Raw genomic sequence first — 26,077 nt, forward strand, 5'->3', positions numbered from 1 at the left:
CGAAGATGTCTGAGCATTAAATTCCTTGTTTAGGCAGGATCCCGGGAGAGACTCTTAGGTACTGCAGCCCTTTGTGTTACCCTGCCTGCGCTGGGGCTCTGGGGTGCAGAGTGGTGATGGATACAGCTGCTTTTCTGGGAGCTGTTGGTCCCCAGCACCACAAACTGACTCTGGTGCTTCCGTTTTTTCTGCAGAGCTCCTTGCTCCCTGTGATGCTTTCTGTATGAGTGAGTGAACGTGGCTCCTGAAGGAAAAGTACAGAATGTGCTCTGCTAGCAGGCTGAAAAAAATTGATCTCTACTTTAATTAAAGCCTCTATTGTAAGTGACCTCGAGCTGGTAATGCATTTTAAAAATGAAGCCTTGCCAACAGCAAATCTGTACACCCCAATACAGAGGGGTGACCAGGCGGTGATCTGCTGGAAGGTGGCCTGCCTCCCTCTGTGCCAGCTGTGTGGCCAGCTGCACATCCCTGGAGGCCATCCCACCGCACAGGCACATGCCTGCCTTCCTCACCCTGAAATCCCTGCGCGCCCAGGTGGGATGCGGCACCGTTGTCTTCAGCGGCTCACAGGGGGGAGATACTATCCTGCTGCCATCTTGTGCAGTGGTCCCTGTTGCCAGTGGGTTCTTTTCCCTCCTGTTGCCAGCGGGTTGTCTTTTTCCTCTCCAAACATGTGGCCATGGGATGCTCTTGCCTTCAGCGCACGTTGTGGGGATTGCAACCGCCAAGACCGTGTGCAGTCCTGGAGCGAGAGGCCCAGGAATAGCACGGGGAGGGAGGCTGTTCCCTCCGGTGGCTCCCTGGGGTCCGGCCCTGAGCTCTCCTTGGAGGTGGCAGCGCTGGTGTGCGGGGCTGCCTGGTACAACAGCCTCCAGCACGCAGCACTGCCTTGGCCTGAGCCATGGCAAAATCAATTGTCTGTATGTGTGTACTTGAAGGCTTGTAAGCTAGAGGTGATACAGGCACTTGCCATGAAGTGATTTGAAAGGGGAAAAAGAGCACAAAGAGGCTCTCACAGGCAGCAAGTAAAGCACCCTTACCGATACGAATCCCTCCCTCTCTGCAGCCAGACCCAGCCGCGGTCCGGGCCAGAGGATGCTGCGGCTGCTCTCACAGGCACCATGGTAACATTGCGGCACCAGCGCCTTGATGGCGAGCAATGCACGGGCTGCCCGCGCTGCCCTGCACCCTGCACTGTGCTGTGCCTGCACTGACACCCCCTCCCCCAGCTGTGGGGTGCTGTCTTGGCTCGTGAAGTCCAGACAAGAGCTTGGGCTGGTGTGTGTGTGTGTGTCTTCCTCAGGCTCATTTCATGGGGGTGACCATGTGCTGTGGGGTGAGTTTTGGGGACCTGTCCCTGGGCCACTGCTCTCCACAAACTCCACAGAGATGCACTTGTTGCAGGACCACGGGATGGTGGGACTTGGGTATTCCCCACCTGCCCATGTCAGCCACCTCCTGCAGCAGCAAATGGCTTTCTCTGCTTTTTGACCTGGCTGGTGACCATTTCATTCAGCGCCAAGTGCCCGACAGCCGCAGCAGAAGCTCCTGCCTGGGCAAGTCGCTTTTCCTCCCAGTACTGCCAGACAGGCACCCCCAAGAGAGGTGAGCATGGTGAAATCCCAGCGGTGTGCAGCTGAGCACAGACCTCCTCCCCGCCGGGCTCTGTCCCACTTGCAGAGTGATGGCAGCAACCAGGGCCTTGGAGATGGTCTTGTTCCCTGCCTGGCTTGTGTTTTGTGTCCTGACTGCTCGTACTGATCTTTACTGAAGTCCCTCTGTGGGCAGGGGGCAGCAGGGCCCCAGGTGATCTCCCCGCCACATGCTGCCCATCACCCTTCGTCAGGGCTCTGATGCACCTCATGATGAATTCCCAGGCCTTTGGAAGAGATTATGTCTTCCAGAGACAAGAACAAAATATAATAAAAACAAAATAGCTGCTTCCTCATGGAATACGCCAACAAGCCCCGCTGAAAACCCAGTACCGTGTAAATTTGCATCAATTTGCATACATCTCCATAATTTCAGCCTCACCCATCAGTCTTGCTCCCATAAGGATGTGCTGCCTGACACTGCAGGCAGCTGAGGGTACTTGACACACGCCAGGCCATGAACACCGCTGCTAGAAAGGCCCTTCGGCACCACTGCCCCGATTTTCATTAGAGACTGGCCAGCATGCCCGGTGCCAGCCTGCATCCCTACCCGGCATCCCCAGCATGCCCGGTGCCAGCCTGCATCCCTACCCGGCACTCCCAGCACACCCGGTGCCAGCCTGCATCCCTACCCGGCACTCCCAGCACACCCGGTGCCAGCCTGCATCCCTACCCGGCATCCCCAGCATGCCCGGTGCCAGCCTGCATCCCTACCCGGCATCCCCAGCATGCCCGGTGCCAGCCTGCATCCCTACCCGGCACCCCCAGCATGCCCGGTGCCAGCCTGCATCCCTACCCGGCACTCCCAGCATGCCCGGTGCCAGCCTGCATCCCTACCCGGCATCCCCAGCATGCCCGGTGCCAGCCTGCATCCCTACCCGGCACCCCCAGCATGCCCGGTGCCAGCCTGCATCCCTACCCGGCACTCCCAGCACACCCGGTGCCAGCCTGCATCCCTACCCGGCACCCCCAGCATGCCCGGTGCCAGCCTGCATCCCTACCCGGCACCCCCAGCATGCCCGGTGCCAGCCTGCATCCCTACCCGGCACTCCCAGCACACCCGGTGCCAGCCTGCATCCCTACCCGGCACCCCCAGCATGCCCGGTGCCAGCCTGCATCCCTACCCGGCACTCCCAGCACACCCGGTGCCAGCCTGCATCCCTACCCGGCACTCCCAGCATGCCCGGTGCCAGCCTGCATCCCTACCCGGCACTCCCAGCACCCGCACCAAACCTCTTTCCCCTTGCACCAGGAGAAGATGCAGTCTCTCGCCACAGGGAATAGCACGACAAATCCAAGAGCCAAGAGGGGTCTTACAGCTGTCAGCCCAGATGCAGAGGGAAGGAGTGAGTCAGGTAGCTCAGTGGAGGGGATGGGGAGGGAAATACTTGCTGAGGGCTGCACCTTGTGCCAGTGCCCAGGGGATGGGAGTGAGGTCCCCAACAGGAGGAAGAGGGGACCCTGAGCAGAGATCCCCCAACACCAAGCACACTGCTGGAAAGCAAAATAATCTCCTTTTAAACCCAAGAGGTCCAAGCCCTGAAAGTATTTGGGCATTTGAAATGCATTTGAGCACTGACTCCATCACACATCCAGGGATGCATCCTTCAACCTGCCGCATGCCCTTGGCAAATCCATCATGGTATGGCTAAAGCACAGCATGCCAAGTTAGACCCCAGCTTCTCCAGGTATCACCTGGGACCCAAATCTCAATGTCAAACTGTCTCAATAGGACTGATACTTACAAAATCCCGTTTAAAACCCAGAAGCAACACCAGAGAGGCCGTGCCTGTGTGGCTGATCCCTAATGGCGAAGGTTTGCTGTCATTTCCTTCATCATGCAGACACTTTTATTCAGTTGGGATCTGCCTGTGGTTTAGATCCCACCAGGAGTGATGTGAGGGACTGTGAGGGCTGGAGAGGCGATGGTGTCCCCGGGGAGGTGGTGGCTGCCCCCAGAATCAGGCCTCTGTCTCGCTTGCATTGTACAGAGGGTTGAGGTAGAAGACCTGGTGGTCTTTGGGAGCCATCTCCTGCGGTATCTCCTCTCCAGGGTCAGTGACTGGTGGCTCCTGCAGCACCGAGAGAAGGAAAGGCAACTGATGGGCAAGGAAAGAAGCCAAACCCTTGGCAAAACCCACCCAAGCACTGAGTCCCTACAGCTGGTGACCTGCAGGACGACGGGACCGTCCCACAGATCTCTCCTGGCCTGGGGAAAGGAGGAACCCTGCCAGATGCATTGCACCGTGCATTGCCCCCCCACTGGCACTGGAGTGGGCTCTGGCTGGGCCCCCACCACCCCCTGCCCCCAGCCCTGTGTCCTGGGGAAATGGTAACTCACCACGTCAAACATGGGGTTGTCAAAGCCCTTGTCACTTGCTGGTGCAGGGGACGCCGGGTCCTCTGCTCTGTCCCAGGGCCGGTGGAGGTGCAGGGCAGGCAACCTGAGGAGAGACCTGGGCATCACCCACCCACATCCCCCACATCCCAGCAGCTACCCTGGTCAAAACCCTGCGTTTTCAAGAGGTGGATGGGAAAACTGGGGGGCAAATATCAGGCTGTCTTTGAAATGGGATGTTTGTACCCTTTCCCAGGGAAAAGCTGCCATATCCAGCAAAAAACATTAAGCCTGGATGTCTGGGACCTGCATCCTGGAGGGAATTGTTTGTCAGATGCAGACAACCCTAGCGCAGGCTTTGCTTTGGAGCCATCACTCTCCCCCTGTGGCCTAAAATGAATTGCCGCGGAGCTGACACCAGTTCCCACTGCAATCTCAACAAACACTAATCACTTTTAACATTATTTTTATGTTATCGTTTTATCCTCTTAATCATCATCACTCCTTTTATTATTGTATTCATTACTCTTATCCTAAGGGTCCCAGTCACCAAACATCGTTCCCTGCAGCAGGCACCTGGTGCGGGTGGGCTTAAGCAGTGGGCTCGCACGGGACACCGCAGGTCCTGGGAGCCCATGGATATTTAAACCCTGTGCCTTCAGGCTCTGCGCACACAGCCGGAGGAGCTGTCTACCCGCAGGGAGGCTGTGCCAGGCCCTTTTTGGTGGAAACAAGCTAAATTCACTGGTGGTCAGGACAGCTTTGCTGTGTGGAGGCATGCTCTGCAGGCTCCCAGCACCTCCTGCCCAATTTGCAGCATCCCTACTGGTATCAGATGCCTTCACGATGCTCTGCAGCACCGCCCAAAAGGGCCCTGCCGGGGACAGCCGGGGACAGTCACCCAGGGACGCGCAGCAGGAGCAGGTCGGCTGGGGACGTAGCCTGAGCTCAGGTTCATCCCTGTCTCCTGTAGATTCATGAATTTCCCTCCTGCTGCTGACGGAGCTGGTTTCAAAGGCCTGTCCAGCATCCAAAGAAGTGTCAGTGGAAGATAAATCATCAAGTAGCAATTATGGAACTGGGAGCTTTATTTAGAAATTAAATGAAGGCGCGGGTTTATTGCTAGGAAATGTCATGTCAGCACGTGCTGAGCGGCAGGACAAGCATTCCTGGCCACGGCTGCTGCTGCGCAGTGAGAAAACCCCATTGGAGGAACCAGGAGGGAAGAAACAACCTGACTTATGAGCCTGCGACATGTCCAACCCGAGCACTGGTGAGCTCATCATCCCCTGGCAGACATCAGTGCACTTCGCACATGCAATGTGAGCAATTCCCACCCCCGTGGTTATAAAATGCATAGGGTCTAAACCCACTCACCCATGTTCAGGGAGGTAAGACAAGCCATAGCGGCTCAGAGGATGGCCTCACGCACAAAAAGGTCTGCCACTAAACCCTGCAAAGTCCTCCACATGAAGGTGGGTGCATGAGCGAGGAGCAGAAGTGGGTGCCCCAAGCACCTGCTGTGGGCACTGCTGGGATGCCCTATTCACCACCAGAGCCCGTCTCCAAGCTGCAAGGAGAAAAGGTGATGGAGAAGAGGCGGTTCTGACCAGCTTACAGCTGTGATGCAGTCAGGCCATGTGCCCTGCCATCCCTCCCTTGGGACATGCACACCGCTCTCCATGCAGCATGAGCAACTAATGCACCAGAAGCTGCATTTGCTTTTGGATGCTCACACTCCCTTTCATGGCTACAAAGCTGAGGAAAGACTGTTTTGCATTATTTTGATGCATTTCTATTTAGCAACTGGCAGTTTCAGTCCTCCACCCCCTGGCAGGGCTGCAAACTGATGGGTACAAGCGACAGGAGATGCCACCAGGCAGCACGTGCAGGCTGTGCAGAGTTCCAGCCGAGCTGCAGCAGCCCTGCTCCTCCAGGGCATGCTGCACCATGCCAAGAAGCAAATCCTCCCAGTCATGGAGGAGACTGAAGTATCAGCCCAAGGGTACAGAAGTGCCTTTCAGCTACCTCACCTCCAATAAACCATGAGGAACAACAAGGGCGATGGTTTCAAACTAGAAGAGGGTAGACCGAGAGAAGATGTAAGTAAGAAATTCTTTAGTATCAGGGTGGTGAGACACTGGAACAGGTTGCTCAGAGAAGCTGTGATCCCTCATCCCTGGAAGCGCTCAAGGCCAGGTTGGATGGTGCTTTGAGCAACCTGGGCTAGTGGAAGGTGTCCCTGCCCACAGTGCCCACAGACCTTCAAAGGTCCCTTCCAACCCAAACCATTCTATGCTTCTATGAACCAGTAATGTTGAATATAGCAGACTGCCTGGCCATGGCCACCACTGTGGGAGATCTGGGCAGTACCACATGCCCCTGTGCCACCAGGATAGCTGGAAGGACAGCCTGGGGTGACAGATGGCCCAAAGCAGAAGCCTGGCAATATGCTGCCAGCAGAAACCCCACACCTACCTTAGCTTTCCCTTTCTGTTGAGAAAGAACATGCCCCCAAGGAACAGCAGACAGAAGAGCAGCCCCGAGACCATCCCTGCTGTGATCCTGCTCAAGGCATGGCTCCCCACTTGCCCGCTGAAAGTGCTGCCAGTGGCCACCTCCAGTTTGGCACTTGAAATGCCCAGTGTTTCACCTGGGGAAGAGCAGGAAGAAATAGGGGTGAGAACTGGACAGGGCGACACATCCCCCCACAGACCAGGCAGAGGGAGCCTGCAGCTGAGTCTGGCACTGCTCACCTGCTTCATCACCCTTCCCTGGGGACAGGGGGTTGACTCAACTGGGACAAGCCCATGTGAGCCTGCTACGTACACAACAACCACCATGTCCCCTGGCTGTGATCTACGTGCTCATCAGCATCTGCCAGCTTTCGTGGCTGCCTGCACGTGCAGCGCTCTGGCTGGAAAGCAGCTCTGCAGAGAGGGACCCAGGGGTCCTGGAGGGCACCAAGCTGACCATGGCCAGATATGGCACAGAAGGACAATGGTATCCCGGGCTGCAGGATGAGGAGGGTTGCCAGCAGGTCAAGAGAGGTGACCCTTCCCCTCTGCTCTGCCCCGGCAAGACAGAGCTGGAGTGCTGAGCCAGGCTCTTCTCAGCAGTGCCCAGTGACAGCGCAAGAGGCAATGGGCACAACCTGAAATATGGTAAATTCCATTTAGGTGTAAGGAGAAACTGCTTTACTGCAGCAGTGGTCAATCGCAAGGACAGGCTGCCTGGAGCTGTTAGTGGAGTCTCCGTTCCTGGAGACATTTAAAGCCCAGCTGGACACGTGGGCTGCTGGCAGGGGACAAGGAGCTCCAGACAGCAGGGGGTTTATGTGAGCCTGCGGGGGACCTGCCGGGGAGGACGGCACTATTACCGTGCTGTGCTGTGTCCTCCACGATGTCTGCTGCCAGTTGCTCTGCAGTGGTGCCCATCTGTGCTCCTGTTCCATTATCAATCAGCACAATTTGGATGAGAGGAACGGAACCTCGAGGTATGACTCCCAGGAAGGTCTGCTCTTTGTGCACCTTGGATATGGCCATCTGCACGCCAGCATACTTGGGCTTTTCAAAACACAAGGAGATGCATAAAGCCCACGAGAGTGGTAGGCAGAAATTAGTCACCTTTATAGACAGCCATTATGGATGCACCAGTAAGGCCCACCTATAAATCTTCATGCTAGCCCCGTCACTGTTACCTCAGCGCCGTTGTGTTTGCGTTTCCCAGATGAGAGGTTCATATCCCCTCTGCTTTCCAACCTGTGACCAGCACCTGGCATGCAGCATCCCCCACGGAGGTGAGCGTGCCAAGAAAGCAGTTTCATGTAGCACACCCATTAAACGCTGTATTAAGACATGTGCAGCTGTAAGGAGGGCAGGCAGCAGGCTTTCAGCTCAGGATCAATGGAGCAATACCCTGATATCGATCCTTCCAGTGTAACTCAGAGCACACCTCCTCCTCTGGCAGCTCCCAGCCAGGAGAAGGGATGTCATGCTGTGTCTGACAAGCAGTAGCGTGGAGTGATGCTTGGCAGAGTGTGCATCTGCACGCTGACCAGTGCGGGTTCCCACCCAGTGCTTGCCTACTGGGGAATGAAAAAGCAGCCCAGCGTTGGGAGCTATCTCCCAGAGGCCACAGCATCCCCTGCAGCAGGTTTGCATGACCCCAGGTGCATGGCCTGACCTCCCACGTTATCTAGACCTGGCCTCCTGCGTTTTCTAGACCAGGGTTTCTAGCAAGTCCCCCTGCATCCTTCCCCATCTGCATGTCGGCAGCTGTCCCTGCCCTATGGTGAGAGGGGCAGCGTGGCTGTGGTGGGGCACAAGGGACACTGCACCAGCCCCCATGGCAAGCTGGCACATCCAAGAGGCCAAATGTGGGGGGTGAGCCCTGCGGGGTGGGGGGGGGGGTGAGGCTGAACCTCCCGCAGTGCTGGCACTGAGTGCCCTACTAGACAGCCCCACCAGCATCAAGTCACCGGCAGATGTGGCCGGTGGCTTGTGGCTCCGTTAGCCCCTTCCAGTCTGGCAGGGTGACGTACCTGGCTCAGCAAGGCTTGGACCACTCTGTCCCGGTACTTCTGCAGGTCAAAATCGGGAGTGAAATCCAGGTTAACAGTGGCTCCTGCAGCCCGAAAAGAGACAGACACGACATTGTCACTGAGCCCAGGCAGAGAGCTGCTGCGGCAGCACAGCTCCGACTGCCGTGAAAGGCACTGGGGACTCTCCAGCATGCAACTGGTCTGGCTGGGCTCAGGAGAGATGGCTCCACAGCCCTGCCCAAGCAGCGCTGCCCCAGGAAACCTCTCCCTCCCTCAACAGTCTTTTTATCAACTGGGTTTGATGAAAGGCTTTTGGTTACCACCATGTTCTGGAGAGAAGCTTTCCCTGGAAATCTTTCTCCCACACATCCCTCCCGGAAGCTCTGCATCGAACTGGCTTTGGGGCTGCAAGGCTGCACTTCAGCAACACTACTCTGGCTTGGGGGGTAAGACAGAGAGGAGGGGACACCTTCGCTCCCCATACCACTGTACTGCAGTCACCGAGTCCAATATTTGCCTTGGAAAAAATGCAAGTAAGCATTTGTTGAAATGATGAAATTCTCCTAAAGGCTATAAAGGGCTCTGCTTTTAGAAACCTGTCAGAGAAATGCATGGTGGCATTTTAATGAATTTGGTATGATATACCAAATACCTAGGTACAATTGCGTGTGAAAAATTCCCCTTAGCAACCTTCCAGATAGATTAATGGAGAAGTGCCCATTGCAGAGGGAACACTGTCAATCTGCATGGTTTTATTTTAAATGAAATGAAACAAACTTGCTGTTGGGAAGCTGACAGTACGGTGAAACAGGTGCATTTTCCACTGCAAAAACTCAGCAGAGCCCTATTAACTTGATGAGCTGTGACATCCTGACAGGATAAACCAGAGGCAGGGACAAAGGGCTGCAGCTCAGAACAGGCTTGCAAAAGCCAGGCTGATGCTCCAGAGAGATGCCCCAGGAGGGTGGCACAGGGGATGCAGGTGGGACACGCTGATGGGACCCATGGGAACAGTGATACAGCAAACCGCCATCCCACAGCAAGCAGCATGCCCCGCACCAAGCCTTCCCATGTGGAGCCAGGGGCAGGGGGCTGGGACAGCTGACGTGGCAGGTAGGAGGAATAGGGCTGTGCCCCCCACTCACCACAGACCCTGCAGCAGTGGCCAAGGGGCTGCAAAGGGCTCTGGCACGCCGGCGCTGGGCACTGCCTCCCTGACACCCCAAGCAGGGCCGCACAGATGCGGTGGCCATCCTAAAGGAGAGCAGGGCAGCATCAGTCACTCATCCCTCAAACTGCAGTGGCACCCCCCCAAACTGCAACGGGAGGACTCACCGGGGCGTTCCCGCAGGCACAGCCAGACTTGTCAGGACAGCCGGTGCCTGTCACTTGGAGAGTACCATTGCCGTGAAAATGCAGCGGGGCGGAGGGACCCCGCAGGTACCCAGCCCAGGCCTCCGGGCTGCTGAACTCCTGCATGGAAAAGAGCAACAAAGCGGGTGAGTATCCCCAGCCACGTCCCAGCGCTGTCCCCAGGCATCTGGCCTTGCCGCCTTGGTGCCCAGTGCCGTGGCTGATGGCCACCTTAGGGCAGCCCCATCGCAGCAGGAAAATTCTGCCAGTACACCCACCCGGGCTTTTCCACAGGGCCAACAGAAAAACCCTTTCTAATTTAAAAAACAAACAAACAAAAAGGACTATAAATAAGTCATGAGATGGCTGGGCACTTTTTTCTTCTTGCTTTCACTCTTCCTGCTGGCCCAGAGAATTCAAGTTATCAGCTTTTAATTACTGGGAGGAAGGGGCTGGATCTGAGGTGTTTTCCTTCCATCTGGGAAGCGTTTCAGTGGGCTTGGCATTAGCAAAGGCTGAGCTGGACGGACCAGCCTCATCCTGCCAAGCTGCTGGCAATTCCCTCACCTGCTGTCTTCCACAGGAGGCTTCTCCATGCCCTGGCACAACAGGAGGATTTCTCATGCCCTGGGCTGAAAATACCCCCCAGCAAAGCAAGGAGTGGGCTGGCTCCAAAGGCCCAATGTAGCTTATAAGCTCAGTTTTTAGGAAACCAACAAGCACCTTCTCCTTTCATTGCTCCGCAGCAGCTTCTGCCCCAGTGCATAGCCAGCTGCAGTCCCGGGGACGGGGGTGGGGCGCAGATCTGGGGGGGATGCTGTGCCGTGGGGTAGTCCCAAGGCATCAGCAGGAACAGCATCACTCCAAGCACCCAAGAACATTCACCTCTGTATCCCTGGGGCTACATGTGCCCATGGTGAGCTCCATCGAGGTGCTGCCTTGTCTAGAATTGCCTGCACCTGCCTGGACACTGGCTGAGTTTATTGTTCAAAAAGCAGTTACCTAATGCCTGCCCCCAAAATGACAGATCCCAGGCAGTGCAGTGTAGAAATAATAAATAAGTTATGAAATGACTGCCGCATCTCCCACTCCTGGAAGGAGCCTGTGTTTGCTGCTGTGATGCCTGTGATCTTTCACTCCTCCGACCAGCAAGGGATGGGGCTCGGCGTGTGCCTGATTCCTAGGCTGAAGCACAGAAGACTGCCAGCGTTTCTATAATTATCCCTCCAATCAATTAGAGAACAGTACCGAAGCAAAGCTGGGAGACGATTGCCGGGCCACAGCCCATGTTAGGGTTGGGGTGACAGGGAGGTGTCCCCAGAGGGGCCCTCAGCTGTGCAGCTGTGGACACGTGCCTGGGAAGGGGGCAGCCCCTGGATGCCAGAGAAGATGTCATGTTCTGGTGGTTTGACCCATGCACGTTGACCGTTATTTTTTTCAATGTGAATAGTGAGATGACCTGTGCTCCCACACTGCAGGGAGGGAGGCGATAACAAAACGGTAGAGGAAAAAAATCCTCGAGCCCATCCACAGCAGCAGCAGCCCCTGAAGCTGCAGCACCGTGGGAATGCCCCACCTCCCCGTGCAGCACAGCTCCTCCATCCCTGGCTGGTCCTTCCTCTCCTGACCTACTTTGGGGCCCTGGCAAGGAGGTGTCAAGCTGGTTTCTCATCATCCCCATGTTACCTGGCCCATGAGAGAGAGGCTGCGGACATGAATCACTCGCCGTGATGAGTCAACGTTTACCCGGAAGGAGGTTTCGGGCTGGAAGATAACATCATCGTAGCTGCACGGGACTCGTTCCTCATCCACTGAAAAGATGCTCCCGCTTGGCTCCAGCTCCCCGCGGGGGGACACAGCCTGCCACAGTGTGGGGTCAAACCATGCGCGGTGCTCGGCATCGGCAAAACTCACTGTTGCACCTGGAAAAGCAGCAGAAAAGGTTGAGCATGACCCGGACTCAAATCTGCAGCCCCAGTAGGTGCATCAGGGTTGGTGAAACCAGGCGTCGCTTGGCCTGAAGCAAAGGAGCTCACCCTGCAGGCAGGGAGCGAAGGGCTGGCCCCGGCATCACCCTCCCAGGCAGCTGTTGCGGGCACCTCCCCGAGCTCAGCAGAGATTTCCAGCGCTCGGGGCTGGGACCTCAGCTCAGCCTGGACCCCACTTCTGGCTGCAGGTCTCTGTCCCCGGATCCCCCAGGGCATATTGCCCTCTGCTTCTTTAAAGCGCACCTTTATGATTAGGGAGGAAAACAGCTGCCCAAATGCTGAATAATAGCTAAACCAGATAAAAATGGGTATGTTAATTCATGTCCCATTTTCCAAGCAGCCTGGCAGGCCTGCAGAAACACGACTGGTCCTGTTCCCCACCACAGGTAACCCCAAAACCAGTTGTTTTGGTGCCCCATTTAACCACTAATGACTTAACCATTAACCATTTCCCAGCTGGTCACAGTATCATCATGCAGTGCCCTGCTCCCTTTTTACCCCTCTCCAACAGCTGAACCTTTACTGATTCAGTTTATTGACTGAATTATTTGCATTTGTTTTAAAATCATGCTTAAAAAAATCCATTTGTGTAAGTTGCCCCAGAAATGCCAGTTAATTTCAGGGGAGCAGCACGTGGTCAGCCCAGTACAAAGTGCAGCTGCCAGAGCATCCCTGATGGGGTGCAAACAGTCCCAAACCATAAAAAAGGTAGGGATGAAGGATTTCAGGGTGGCTCCAGAGAGTCTGATGCTACAGTCCTCCCTCTGGACAGACCCATTTGGACTTTTTCTCTTTTTTTCTCTGTTCTTTTGCTAGTCAGAGTGCAGGCAAAGGCATTCCGCTTGGACTCTTCCTTTTTTGCAGTTGAACTAAAAAGTTACTTGCCACTGAAAGCATCAGGTAGCTTAATGCCCCAAATGCACCTCCCTAGCAAACAGCTGTCAGACTAATAACAGGCACTGATGGTACAAACCTGCTGTCTCAGTCACAGCAAACCTGGGCTGGAGGCTAAGAGGGGAGAGAAGGATGCGCTCGTGCTGAAATGCCTGTACACACGGAGCCAAGGGCCAGCTCGCTGCGATGGCTGCGGTTCAGCTCACCGGTGTGTAACTCCTAACCAGTTTTCTTTAGAAATACCATGGCAAAGTAAATGAGGGCTTTGATGTGGCTATGTGCTTAATAGGCAGGGTAAAATACAAACAATATTTGCCTCTCTGCTACAACTTCAAAGGTTTCCCTGCTGTAATTATTTTTTTAGAAGACAGGTGATCTAGCAGGAAAAAAAAGATCTGATGTGAGGGAGGTCATCAAAGAAAAGGTAGGTATTAAAAAAGGAGTGATTCACTTTGAGGTGGGCCAGCAAAGACCTTTGTAGAAGTGTTTGGGCTGAATTTGCATGATTAATCGTGGACTGATGAGGTGACTGATCTGGGCACAAAATACCTGAGTCACAGCCTGGATCCCAGCTGCCATCGAAAGCTGCGAATCCTGCACCAGATGCCAGCACCAATTCTCCATTCAGGGGCAGGTACTAGATGAAGGGATTCAGAGTATTACTGTGCAGTCCTGTTGCCAGCCACTCAGGCTTGTATTCAAATAACAGTGCTAATTATTAGGCTGCCTATTACACTTGCTGTCTCTGAGGCACTTTAAAGTCATTAGGAGTCACCCTTGCCGTGCCCCACATTAAATCGGCAAATATCGGCTCCTGTTTTTACAGATGGGGACACTGCGATGGGGAGAGGTAGTTTAACATTGCCTTCCAGTCACGCAGAAAGGCATGAAGCATGCAGGGAAGCAAGAACAAGGGAAAGCAAAATAAGCTCTTTTGACAGCTCTTTCCTCCTCTTGCACACGCTCTCAGCGGCTCAGAAATGGCTTCGTACATTGGTATGCCATGAAAAACCTGACCAGAGGTCCCCTGACTTAATGGGTTCTCACCTCCGGGGGCTGCACTTGCCCTACAAAAAAAAAATAACCCAGGGGCCCAAGCAATGCTTGGTGAGGTGTCAGATAGTGGGTTCATGCTCAGTGTGAGCTAAAGAAAGCACAAAGTGGCATTTGGCACAGCTTGCCACAGCTACACCCTCCTCCTGTTGGGCAGGACATCGCCAGCAGGTCATCAGGGTCACCACAATTCCCTGGTTTCAGCCCGGGCAGCCTTCTGCTTGGGGGCACAAGGACAAACCTCAGCAGGTGCAGCTTTGCCATGGGGAACCCTTTCGGCAAGGAGCTGTGGCCACCCAGATCACCAGCCGGCACCGCCAGCTCCGGGACAGGCCTTGCCAAACCACTGTCAGCCGACGGGTTCACAGCGCACGGGTTCTTCAGCCCAGCCGTCTCATTTTACTGAGAAATTGCCAGAGAGAAAATCAGGTTTTCCCCCAGTACTTTCACACGTCAAGGAGTGAGTGATGTTCAAGGCTCCCTTCTGCTGTGACTTGGTCTATCCAGGGCTTTAGCATCACTCCCCAGACAGCAGCCAGAAGCCCCCCAGGACTGCGTTGTGCTGATGCACTGGGTCCTGTGCTCAGGCAGAAGCATGTTAGATGGGATTTTAAGGTTTCATCTACTTAACTGATCTTTAAATATGCATGTAGGTTAGGGGAAGCGAGAATGACTGCTGCGGGTGGCTGCGATAGCTCTGTTATTGGCGCAGTCTCGCCTGAGGATGCTGTCCCACAGAGGGACCACCTCGAGGCAGGGGGGAACACATGGTTAAAAGCTCCTCACCCCCACGGTGTAGACAACTGCTTAGAAGCTTAGTGCCTTGGTGGTGCGGTGGTTTGAAGGCCATAGCCCAGCTTTTCCTCTTGGTTCAGGAACTGTGAGAAGCCAGGGTGCAGAGCAGAGGGCAGCTGCCACTCAGAAGAGCCCTGCCATGCTCCTGGGCACCACCTGCTTCAGACCAAGCAACGCTGTACGTCGGGCTGGACAAGAGGGGATGACAAGATAAATAGCTGATGTCTGGGCAACGTCTGCCCCAAGGGTATGGAGTCTCCCCACCGGCCAGGAAGAAGCCTTTGCCTATGGACACTGCTCCATGAGACGGTAGCGTGTGTCATGCCTAACTGGAGACCATGCCATCAAGTTCTCTGAATTTCTACTACCCTTGAATAAAGCCAATTTTTCCAATACCAAAGCACTGAAAGAGGCTGAAAGATCTGCCAGGATAAGAACAGCAACATGTCCTTCAGCCACAGATGCAAAAGCCATGTCTAGTGACATTTTGATGCTCAGGACTTGGCCTGCTTTGAGCTGAGCAAGGTCTATGCTAGCAGCTTCTTTCACAAGATGCTTCACTTCAGAGGTTCCCTGGCTTGTTTTCCTGTGAGCCCATGCAGGAACAGGTGGTAGAACACTTCAGAGCCATCAGCTAATGTCTGTGCCCAGGGCAGGTGCCAGCAGCACTGTCAACCAAGTCCCTTCTCCCAACCCCCCTGGGCCACTTCAGGCCGGAGCCCCCTCAGTGCTGCCTCTTGCCCAGTTTGCAGGTCGCCACCCTGCAGCCTGCTGTGCATGACGGGGCTAAGCAGCAAGGGTGGCCAGCTGGCTGCTGGGGTGCAGCTGAGCTGCTCATGGATGGGACACGATAGATCATTCCACCAGCACAGGGCACCAGCTCTTCACATCAGTCACCTGGGGGCACTCAGGCCCTTAGCTGCCGGGACCTTTGGGTGGAAGAAGAAAAATCAGACAGCAGCTGCTGGTGACAAGGATGGGTGACAGCAAGGCCATGGCTGGCTGGCCTCTGCTTGCTTTCCCAGGCTGCAGAAGCTGGTGTTTGTGAGTGCTGTGGCTAGATCAAGTGCCCAGGGTCGGGAAGTCCCTGCTCTCATCTCTGCCTGCCTGACAGTTCTTTTCCCTGTAGTTACCAAACGCCTTGACTATAGCTGTGGGTCAGAGCTTCCCAAACACCCTGTGGTGTCCGTGCAGGACACAATGAGCTTTCCTGTCCAGGGGGCTGGCCATTCAGGTCTTCACAAAGTAACTAGGGGCTAGAAAAACACCACAGAGACAACGCTTAGACAAGTATGTGCCTAGATTTGTAAGCTGCAACACTCGTGCTGCTCCAGGGAGCAATGCAAGAGCACTGTGTGCACAGAACGCACAAAGTAAAGCAAGGAAAACCTCGTAAGGATGCACCTGGTGCAGCTGAGTTCAGTGTGGCAAGAGCAGAGATAAGGCGGGCTTGCTTGGTTAGATACACACGCGAGTGCACACAGACGCACAAATACTGGTTCAGTGACCAACCAAGGTCGCATCCTCCCGTGCCTGCAAGGGCCCAGGTGAGCGGGGACTGGATGGGGTGCAGAGCAGGCGCAGGTCAGCAGTGCACAGCACCAATCCTGCCCACGGAAAGACACAAGAGGAAATGTTGACGCTAAATCTGTCCCATGCCTGCAGCGCCTGTGCAGGGCTCTGGAGACGCTGGGCTCTCTGCGGAAATGAAGCTTCTCCAGCTACCACTGGAGATCCCCCTCCACCACCGAGGCCAGAAGCCCGGGCTGGCTGGACTTCCCCCCCAAGCCCAGAGGAAGCTGTCCACGTGAGTGTGAGTGTGAGTGTGGCAGGGAAACGAGAGTCCCACGGCACACAGGCTGTCCCAGCTGCTGACTCCACACTCTGGGACTGCCCAAACATCGTCAGCACCAGCCCTGGGATTAAAATGCAACACAAGACAATGCAAGCTGGGGGATGGAGCCACCTCACCTCCGCAAACATGACGTGCAAGAAGAGCCCTGTACTTCTGCTTTGTAGCAGGAATTTCTGAAGCTGGTCCCTGCAGATACAGCTCCTTGTCCACCGAGGCAGAGGTGCTGCCCATCCACCACCAGCGCCCCCCAAGATGCACACCACTGGGGAGCATTTCAGAAGTGGCTCTGTCATCTAGGCGATCTTAGTTTGTAAACAATTTGCCATTTCTTTTTTCCTAACATAAGTTAAGCATCTCAGCTCACTGCAGGGGATAAATGGACACTGCTTGGGCAGTGGCTTTCTGCATTTGGGAGTTTAGTATAGAAATTGCATATAGGCTGGGCTGCTTTCCAAGTACATTTTGAACTGAGCAATGACATGTACCAAAGGACCAGAGCCAAAAAGCAGGCAGTTTCATCTGCTTTCCCTTGCTCCTGCCAGCCTGTACTCCAGGGCCATTAATACAGCGAGCTTAGAGTCCCACTAGTCATTTTCTGCCCCTGATACTGGTAAATGACTTACCTCCTCGGTCATCCTTATCAAGTGTAGTGACAACTGGAACACAATCATCATATTTCTCATCAAAGTCAGGGAAAAAAAAAAAAAAAAAAAAAAAAAGAGGAAAACCCCCATGTGGCTCTCAGCCCAGAGTGACCACATTTGTAACCACAGTGTTGGACCACTGAGAAGAAATCCTGCTGCCCCAGCACATAAATGAAAATGAAACTAACCTCTGAAAGGCCCGAAAGGCAGCTTTTGAAGTGGGTGGCTTTGAACCAGCCTCTGGCACATCCCGACCCTCCTCAATTCACAAGCATCAGGCTGAGATGACTGACAGCAGCAGTGTGACTGGCATGTCACCATCACCAGCGCAGGAAAAAATGCAGCACTTCTGCTTTGAACCTGGGTGAGTGATGGTCATGATCGCAGCCAGGTCTTCCCCCAGCCTTGTTTTAATTTGCAGCATCAACACATTTGAATTCCTTGGTCAGGTGAGAAGTGCCACCATCCCCATCACGCAATGCTGAGACTGCCTGGGCACACTGGGCTCTGCAGCGCTGTGCCCATGGGTGCACCAGTGAGCAGGTCGTCAGCCATCAGGGCTGCACATGGCTCCTGGATACTTCCCATCACCTGGTACCCAGCCTGGGACCAGCTTTGGGGCTGGTGCTGGTGGCACTCCATCAAAAAACATCGCCAGGGTAGGATGCGAGGGGATTATTTCTCCAACACAGAGTCCTGTAACCCACCACAGGAATTAATGCACAAGTAAAATTTTTTCTGTATCATCTCCTCCAGTCCTGCTTTCCTGGGGCAGCAGCAGCCCGTAGATGGCAGCAGGCAGCCCCTGCCTGCTGCTGCCCATGGGTGGGAATAGTGGGGGTTTTCCCAACGCCCATTGGTGCCAGGGGGTCTGAGCACAGCTGGATGTGTGGGTGCTTGGGTGGGAGCCAGCGGCTGGCTGAAGGCTCCAGAAAGGCATGGTGCCAGAGTCATCTGCAGGTGAATCCCTTTGATGGCTCTGGAGCATTGCCAGGGGCTTGCTCGCCACAGGGTTCCTTGGGCTCGTTAGCAGGGGTTCACTCATCCGCTGCCCAGGCGAAGCTCCCACCTGCAGCCTCAGGCCAGCATCCTTCGCCCCGGCTGCACGTGCCACCCCACACCCCCAGCCTGCCGCCAGCTCTAGCCTGCCCCCACCACGGCCCCTGATCCTGCACTGGCTGTTCCAGGTCCTCCATGAGAGGGGCCAGCAAGGCAGGATGACCTGCAGCCCCCTTGAGACCTCTGGGTGAACCGGGAAGGGCAACCTGCTACTGGACTAGGACCTTGCTGCCCAAAGAGCTCCCTGCCCAGCCACATGCTCCCATGAGGAGTGGGGCTTTAGAATCCCAAGGAAACCAGGCAAAACCCACATTTTTTTATCCTCGTGAAATCCACGCTCAAGCAGGCTGGTACAGGACACAGAAGCTAGTGCTTCTCTCTGCTGGACTGCTCAGCAGCAGGCAGAAGATGCCCACCAGCCCTCCTCCGCTCCTAGCAATAACTCACCCCTCTGCTTTCATCCCCCCAGAGCAGGCAGGGGCACAGGCAAAGGAGCGGTGGGCTGGCAGGACATCATCATTTCAGCATCGTCCCCTGCGAGCTAACGAGGCACTTGGCTGCCCTCCCATGCCTGCATCCCTGCCTCCCCCTCCCGTAAGGCAGGGTCCTTTGGCAGCGGCATGGCCACGCTCTCATTAATACAGGAGCCGGTTCCCCGCCGTGTCTGCTTGTCATGTTTTACGCTGCATTTTGGGGTTAGGGCTCCCTACATCACCTGCCCAAGCTGACCTTGCCACCACGTCCCCTGGCACGTGGGTGGCCTGGCGCACTGGGCTTCCAAAACATCACGCTCCTGCCTGTCCCCACAAAGGTGCAGCTCCTGGCCATCCCACACAGGTACTGGCCATCACTCCCCTTGCCAAACCACCCTGCGGAGCCCAATGAAAGCCATGAGGGGGTAAAGAAAGCAATGGACTCAAAAAGGCCATGAATTTGACTGGAGCACCCCAGTGCACACTTCCAGATGTGGAGCCAACCAGGCTCCAGCAGGGTGCAGCCATCAGGTGTCCCAGGGAGACAGGAGGACACCATCGGGGAGTGCATTAAGGTAAACCAGCCCAAGACACCTGACTTACAGATGCAGAAGGCACGCAGAGGCTTAAAGCCATTTGCCAAACCTACTTCAGGTTAGTTCAGCTCATTTTCCTGAACCTCCCTCCACAGGCAAGGTGAGAAAGAGCTGGAAGGCGGCTTGAGCTGTGGGCAGGGGAGCCATCCTCCCCAGCAAGGGCCAGCAGGCAGTCCACAGAGCAGCCACCCAGCCAGACCTGCCCCAGCATCCACTCCAGCCCAGGATGCAGAAAAGCTGCTCCACTCATCACAGGTTTTAGTAAGTCCTTCTGCTGGAAGCTAGCCTGCGAGGAGCAAATAAACTCGGGGAGGCGCCTGTAAAAGGCTGCCTTACTGCACTCCTTTCCTAGGGCAAACCTTCAGCAGGAACACTGCTGGAGAAAAACTGGCAGGACCGGGGCTTGTAATTATGTGCTGGCACTCACACACGCACTCCTGTGAAAATTTTTACCTTCATCTCAGAAGAAGGAAAAATAATCCTTTTCCTGGGTATCTCGTTACCCTGCCTTTTGGGGAGCAGAGCGGAGGGAGTGCTGGTGCCTGGGACGAGCACAGACTGTGGCAATTCATTAGAGCCGGCGCCCCTGGAGAGCAATTGGCATTTCAAGATCAATCTCTGCCAGGAACCGAGCAGGAGCATCCTGCAGCAAAGCCGAGTACATTCTGCTCTCGCAATTAAGCAGCTAAAAATATAAGGCTGGGCAAGGCGTCACCAGTTAGACACCAGTGCTCACACGCTCCCGACCCTCACCCAGACTTTGTGGTCCCTCATGGGATGGGCAGGGAGGAAGTACAGGCAGCTCTCACCACCGTGGCAGGGCTTGGTGATGGGGCAGAGCTGGAAAGGTGACGTCAGTGCTACTGAATAACCCCGGGCAGTGCCCTGACCCTGGCACCATGGGGGTTGAACGAGGCTACTTCTGCCCACGTGGCTAAAACCTGACTCCTGCCACCCCAAAAATAGCAAGCAGCATCATCCATCCCTGAGCTGCGCTGCAGTGCTGGCTGGCTCAGGCACAAACTGTACCAGGGCTGGTTGTTATCGGGGCAGATGCTGGGCTTGCAGTTGCAGCATGCCCTGGCCCGGCTCCCTTTGGAAGCAGAGCCATAGCCAGAGGGTCCAACGCCCTCAGAGGAGCCCTTCTCTGCAGCAGGGAGACAAGCAAAGCCAAAGCCTTCCTTGCCCTGGAGCACCCGTGTCAGACACAGCCACTCCGAGCACCTCCATCATTTTGGGGGCTTTACTCCCAGGTGCCTATGAAAGCCGGCTAAATACTGATCTGCATCCTTAGGCAGCTAAATACCATACAAAATCCAGCTTAATCCCAACAGTTGTGCTTCAAAGTCACTTACACTTGAGCTGGATTTGGATTTAGTGTGTGGCTGAACTAAGGATCCACACAAAACTCCAGATCAAATAACCACTGAGGTGGGTGACAACTGGCTTTCCCTGGAGCAGGGAGGCAGGCTGCATGCCCCGCATGCCCCAACAGCCCCAGGCTCCTCCCAGGAAAGCAGCTCCCAGCACTTGGATGGTGCCTACATGGGATGGATGGGGAGGGGAGCTAGAGGGATCACCGTACAGAAGTGTTTCCTGTAACATAAATGTCTTGGGTGGGGGCTGATGGTGGCACACGAGGACGCCCAGCACCTCAGGGCTTGCTCCACTCAGCTGGGGAGCTGGGATGGAAGGTCTTATGCTGCTCCTCCACCGGCGGGGCACTGGCACCAAGCATCCCCTCCCTGCACCCACTGCAGCAGGCACTGTCCTCATGAAAGTCAATGAGAACCCAGCCCCTTCCCTGGCTGTGAAATTCCTCCTGCACTACTATGGCAAGCAATGTTCTCCTTTTTTTTTTTGGCCAAAGTCTGTATAGCATCTCCATGGCGACTCTAAAGCTTAATGTATTCCTGCTGATTTAAGTGATTAATGCTCCAGTGCGGCACGGCCAGCAGCTGAACAGGTGCAGCCCAGCCTCTCTGCAAAAAGCCTCACCACCAATTCATTTTCTAACCAGCTGGTTGCCAAATTTCATGCCATCCCCACAAGTGGCAAACCGGCTCAGGTGCCGGGCTTGAATTCTTTTTCATCCCTAACCTTGGCAGTCTTTGTATCACCTGGTGACAATGGAGCACAGCAGTACACAGGAGGGAAGCGGCTGAGCTGAAATTAAAAAGAATTTTTGACGACCGCACTAGGAAACTTGCTGGGACAGTTCGTTGCCAACCTGTGGGGCGGTGACACTCAGAAGGTATGGGCTGCAGGACGGGTTATGGCCTAGGACGAGCTTGGCTGCTTACAAGTGGCGCAGTCTGTGCAGCAGCAGGGCTAGCCCCTGGCTGGAGGGGAGCCCTGCTGCGCTCTCACAGCCCGTGCTGCTGCCACGATTTATTCCCTTGTGGCCCCCCCAGCCTTCCTCTCCTGCAGAGTGGTGGGACTGTCATACTCACTGTAACCCTGGAGCCTACGCAGCCACTTACCAGCACCAGGATCCCGGAGAAACCCCAGGGCAGCAGCGAGTCCCTGGGGTCTCCCACGAGGACTGCTGGATCCTTTGATCGGGATGAGCTGGGGGCCACTCTGGCACCCTGGCCCCATCACTCAGGGGATGTGCGGGAAAGACCCCCCTGAGCAGCCAGCACGTGGTCGGCACGGCCACGGGTTCCCTGGCTCAGCTCAGCTCTTCAGCTTGGCGGTGAAAGGCTCGCACCATAATGAATAACGCTGCTCTGCAATTACGCACTTTGCAGGCCCCTGATGAAAGTACTTTAGAAATATTATACATTCATCTGTAAGTAAAATAAAATCTACTGGAGTGATATTTCGCTCTTTTCTTCTCTGGGTAAATTCCACATCATTTATTATATTATATTTGAACGTATTTCCCCAGTACATTCTTTCCTTCAAAATTCGTATTTTAAATGCCATATAAATAAAGTAACTCCTCCAAATATTTGTAGAGGAATTAAATGTGGTGCATGGTGTTATTAAAGCATCAAAACTATTAGTGGCGTAGACAACCTGAACAAATTACACCACAAATTTCAAGTGCTTGTTCGAATTCAACAGCCTATGAAAGAGCAAAGCTGCCCTAAAACCGAGGGGAAACTCAGCTGCGAGCTTGCCCTGTCCAGGGGAGGAGATTTTTCAAATGGGATCCAGCCCATTTTGGGCCATCCTGGTGTTTTTCGCTTTTATTCCTCCCTGTTAAATTTGACTCTTCAAACCATGGGGATCAAGACCCCACAATTTCATGGCTGCCTGTCAGCCTGCTCTGGGCAGGGCTCCTCTTTTGGGGGGACGCTGGGCTGCCGAGGAACCCCTCTGAGGCAAGGCTCCCCAGCCTCACCTCACTCAACACATGCATTTCAGTAGTGTGCTGTGTCCATCCTGTCACAACCAGGCTAATAACATTGCAGAAAACTATATAACTCTACGGCACTTGAAAGAAAAATTTCTTGAGCAACATTTTGGGATTTCCCAGAACGGTTTGTTTTCATTTCAAGATATTTTGATGTCAGCTTTAGTTAGTCTCTGCCTGGGGCTAGTGCCTGGTCTGCATCAGCAATGCCATGGGTTGGTGCTTGTCAGCAAACTACCATCAAAGTCTCTCAGTCCCGTGGAGGAGGTTTTATCCTTCCTTTGGGGAGAAAAATTTCATTTCTTCCCAATGAAAGTGAGTTTTGGGGTGCTGTCCCCCATCTCCCGTAATGAAAAAAAATAATCCCAGAAACAGGCTTTTTAGCTCCATGGTACAGAGAGACCCAGCCTGCCGTGACTCTAGTCCCTTGCCCCAGCCAAGGTGTCCTCCGTCTGGCTGGACCATGGAGGAAACTGTCAAAGTCCCTGCAGAGGTGGATGGGGCCGTGCCACCCAGCTGGCAGTGCTCCAGCACCAGCCCTGCCCTCGCCCACCCACCCGGCACCTCTGCACGCCGCCTTACCATGTCCGTCAGCGCGTGGGGAGAGCTGATGAAGACCGAGACCACCTGTAAAAAAAGCAAAAGTAAAAGCATATGTTTCCCCGGCAGGTAAAGGGCTCTTCCGATGCCCAATGAGGTTTTGCAAAAAAGAAATAAAATAAAAAAGTTCGGTACCTTATTCTCCTCAAAACGAACCACATCGCCGGCACAGGGGGCTCTGCCTTTATCCCAGTTGGAGGCGGTTTCAAAATTGGTGTTGGGGATCCACTGCTTGTACACGGCGGCAGTGGCAGCTGGGAGGAGCAGGAAAACCATGAAAACAAATCCATGGAGGCACTGGGAGCCATCTCCAGGATGTGTTATAGGATGGTTTACCTTTTTTTAGGCCAGGTTTGGGGATTTTTCCACCAAAAGAGCAGCCCCTACGTGTTTCCAGTTGAGCAGTCACAGCTTTCCTCTGCACAGGGGTATTTTTTGGCTGAGAGATGGTTTTTACCCACCCAGGTAGGAAGAGGAGTAAGGGGCAAATACTTGGCAGGCAGAGAAGAGGCAGGAAAGTCCTGCAAGACAATAGGCACCACCGCGGTACCTAAGTGTTCAATGCAGAGGGTTGTGTTGGCACTCGGACTAATTAAATGTGCAGAGATCTCTCAGCCTTGGTGTTTCCAGTAGATACAGAGCAGGCATGCAGAGCAGGCAGGACTGTGAGGACAAGGCAAGAGGAAAAAAGGCATTTCCTATGGGACGTGTAGCAAAAACTATGGGCTGGTTTCATGTGCCTGGGGCTGGAGGGAGAGGATTCGATGGTGTCCTGCAGCTTGAGGCACTGGCAGGTTGGGAAATAGAGGTCTTCCCCACGGGGTTGGCTGGGACAGTGGCGGTCCTGTCCCCACAGGCTGTGGCAGAGGTGGGTTTCCACTCTGTCCCACTGTGTTTGCATGAGCATTGCGGAGCCACACGCCTCCCAGCCTGACATCACCCGGGCTTGGCTGGGGATGCACATTCAGCCGGAGAGGAATCTCCAGCAGCCAAAATTAAAATGGCTTTGGGCAGGTGAGTTATGAGACAGAAAAGAGGGCAGAAAAAAAAGAAAAAAGAAAAAAACGTTTGCTGTTAATATAGGTGTTCTTTTCTTTAGAGGAAAACCCCACAAACTACAAAATTCATAGCAAGCCAGTGGTGGAGGGGACCAGGATGGTGGGGTGGGACTTGGGTGCTGGAGGTTGGGTGAAGAGGGGACAGGAGGGGGCGTGGGGACCCCCCAGCCCAGCCTGGGGAGACAGGCATGTCTGAATGACTCTGGCTGACGGAGGGAGGTGCACTGCAAGAAACCTGGGCCCTGCTAGTCCATGTGATGGGAGGGATGTGACCAGTTGTGCTAAACAGACTCTGCAGAGGCTTTATCAGCACACAAGGATGGCCTCAGAGCACAAGTCACACTGTCTGACTCGGCCAGGGGCTCTGCTGAGACCATTGCGGTACGTAGCCATGTCCAGGTAAAGAGAAAATTAAGTATTTTTAACCAGAATGAAAATCCTGATGTAGGAATGGGGGCTGAAGCCTGGGTGCAAGGTGCAGGGGGCTCTCCCAGCCCCACGCCAGGCTGCCGCCACCACTTTCTGCTGCGTGAAGGAGCCCTCAGAGCAAACGCTCCCTGCCCCATATCCACTTTAAAACTCCCTGGGAGGGAAAAAGACTGCAACAGTGATAAGAACAGGACCCAGACAGCTGCCTGCAGTGTTGTGGGCACAAATGCGTTGCTGGCTTGGAGCTGAAAAGAGCTTGAGAAAGGAAAAGCCCCCCAGATGGCAACTGCAAGTTGTTCTGTCCCTGCTGCGGTCGACTTGTGTCCCTCCTATCCCGGGAAGTCCGGGATCAGAGGTTAAAGCTTCAGCAGAAAGGTGCAGCCAGCCCCATTGCACACACACCTCATACGCCCGCAGCTGCAAAGATATTTGACGCAACTTGCAAGTTGTGTCGAGCAAGCTCATGCCACACCACACCGAAGAGATGGCTCCGTCGGCAGCAGCATCTCCATCTCCTCTGGCCCAGAGCTCTGGGGCCACAGAGGTTCATCTCCACTTGCCAAGCCTGTTCCCCCATACCACTGTGCTGATGCATTCCTGCACCCTCCACAGCCCTGGAAATATCAGCGTGCTATTTAATCAGCCTTGTCTCCAGGGAAGCGCAGTCCTTGAACATCAAAGCTACATGCATATTCAACAGAGTGTGTCCTGCAGTGCAGAGCTGCTGGCTTCAAATAAGAGCAGGAAAACCCAAGCTGCGGAGGTGCAGTGGACGCCATACGGTAATCCCAGCCTCATTCCCCTGCTTTCCCTCCGTCCAGTTAGAAACGCCTTTTCCTATTTGCATTACAGAGACACTTTAAGTGACAGATCCTGCAGCTCTGCTCCAAAACAGGATTGCCAAAGGCACACCCAAAATGGGGAAGTCATCCAGCGGTCACCCCTGCTCACCATGGCAGCCAAGCCCTGGGCATACTCACCGAGGAGCTGCAGGACACCGAGGAGGAGGAACAGGTGCTTCATTTTGCAGCAGGCTGCCAGCCCTCGCCTCTGCAGCCCCTGCCCAGCTGGACCTTGGACCCTCTTCCTGGCAGCACGTGATGGGCTCAGCCTGGAGGAGGTTGTAGGGAGAAGAGCGTAAACCAGTACGGGAGGCAGGTTTCCCCCAGCACTATCCAGACCCTCCCTTAGCTCCAGAAGCTGGTTTGCTCTCAGCTCCTTCCCAAAGCTCCCCCCTCCTCGGCATCCCTGGGATAGCTGCTGGGGAAGGAGGTGGGGAGGTGAGGGCGGTGGTCCCCCCAGCTTGGCTTGCCGGACCTTGCCACCCACGTTCCCTTCACCCATCCGGGTCCTGCCAAAGGGTGGTGAGCACAAACAGGC

At 54.8% G+C, this 26,077-nt stretch overlaps 1 protein-coding gene across 1 annotated transcript; it reads right to left on the minus strand.

The window, feature by feature from the left end:
* Nucleotides 1-3,407: 3,407 nt before the first annotated feature.
* Nucleotides 3,408-25,802, minus strand: AMN (amnion associated transmembrane protein). The gene is made up of 12 exons (XM_040602443.1): nucleotides 25,678-25,802; nucleotides 23,346-23,464; nucleotides 23,193-23,237; nucleotides 13,321-13,408; nucleotides 11,576-11,811; nucleotides 9,872-10,009; nucleotides 9,682-9,790; nucleotides 8,537-8,619; nucleotides 7,373-7,559; nucleotides 6,472-6,646; nucleotides 3,997-4,099; nucleotides 3,408-3,727 (listed from the first exon to the last, which is right to left on the minus strand). The coding sequence occupies exons 1-12, from the start codon at nucleotides 25,718-25,720 to the stop codon at nucleotides 3,617-3,619; spliced, it is 1,437 nt and encodes a 478-aa protein (XP_040458377.1). The 5' UTR covers nucleotides 25,721-25,802; the 3' UTR covers nucleotides 3,408-3,616.
* Between the last annotated feature and the right edge of the window lie 275 nt (nucleotides 25,803-26,077).

The sequence above is a fragment of the Falco naumanni genome, chromosome 7 (genome assembly GCF_017639655.2).
Source record: "Falco naumanni isolate bFalNau1 chromosome 7, bFalNau1.pat, whole genome shotgun sequence".
NCBI lineage: Eukaryota > Metazoa > Chordata > Aves > Falconiformes > Falconidae > Falco > Falco naumanni.

Excerpts from the sequence above, each read along its gene's own strand:
- AMN (XM_040602443.1), bottom strand. The coding sequence starts at position 25,720 with ATGAAGCACCTGTTCCTCCTCCTCGGTGTCCTGCAGCTCCTCG. Across the intron at positions 13,409-23,192 it reads CCCACGCGCTGACGGACATG|TACCTGCCCCTGAATGGAGA; the intron begins GTAAGGCGGCGT and ends CCCTTCATCTAG. Across the intron at positions 8,620-9,681 it reads CCACTGCTGCAGGGTCTGTG|GAGCCACTGTTAACCTGGAT; the intron begins GTGAGTGGGGGG and ends TTCGGGCTGCAG.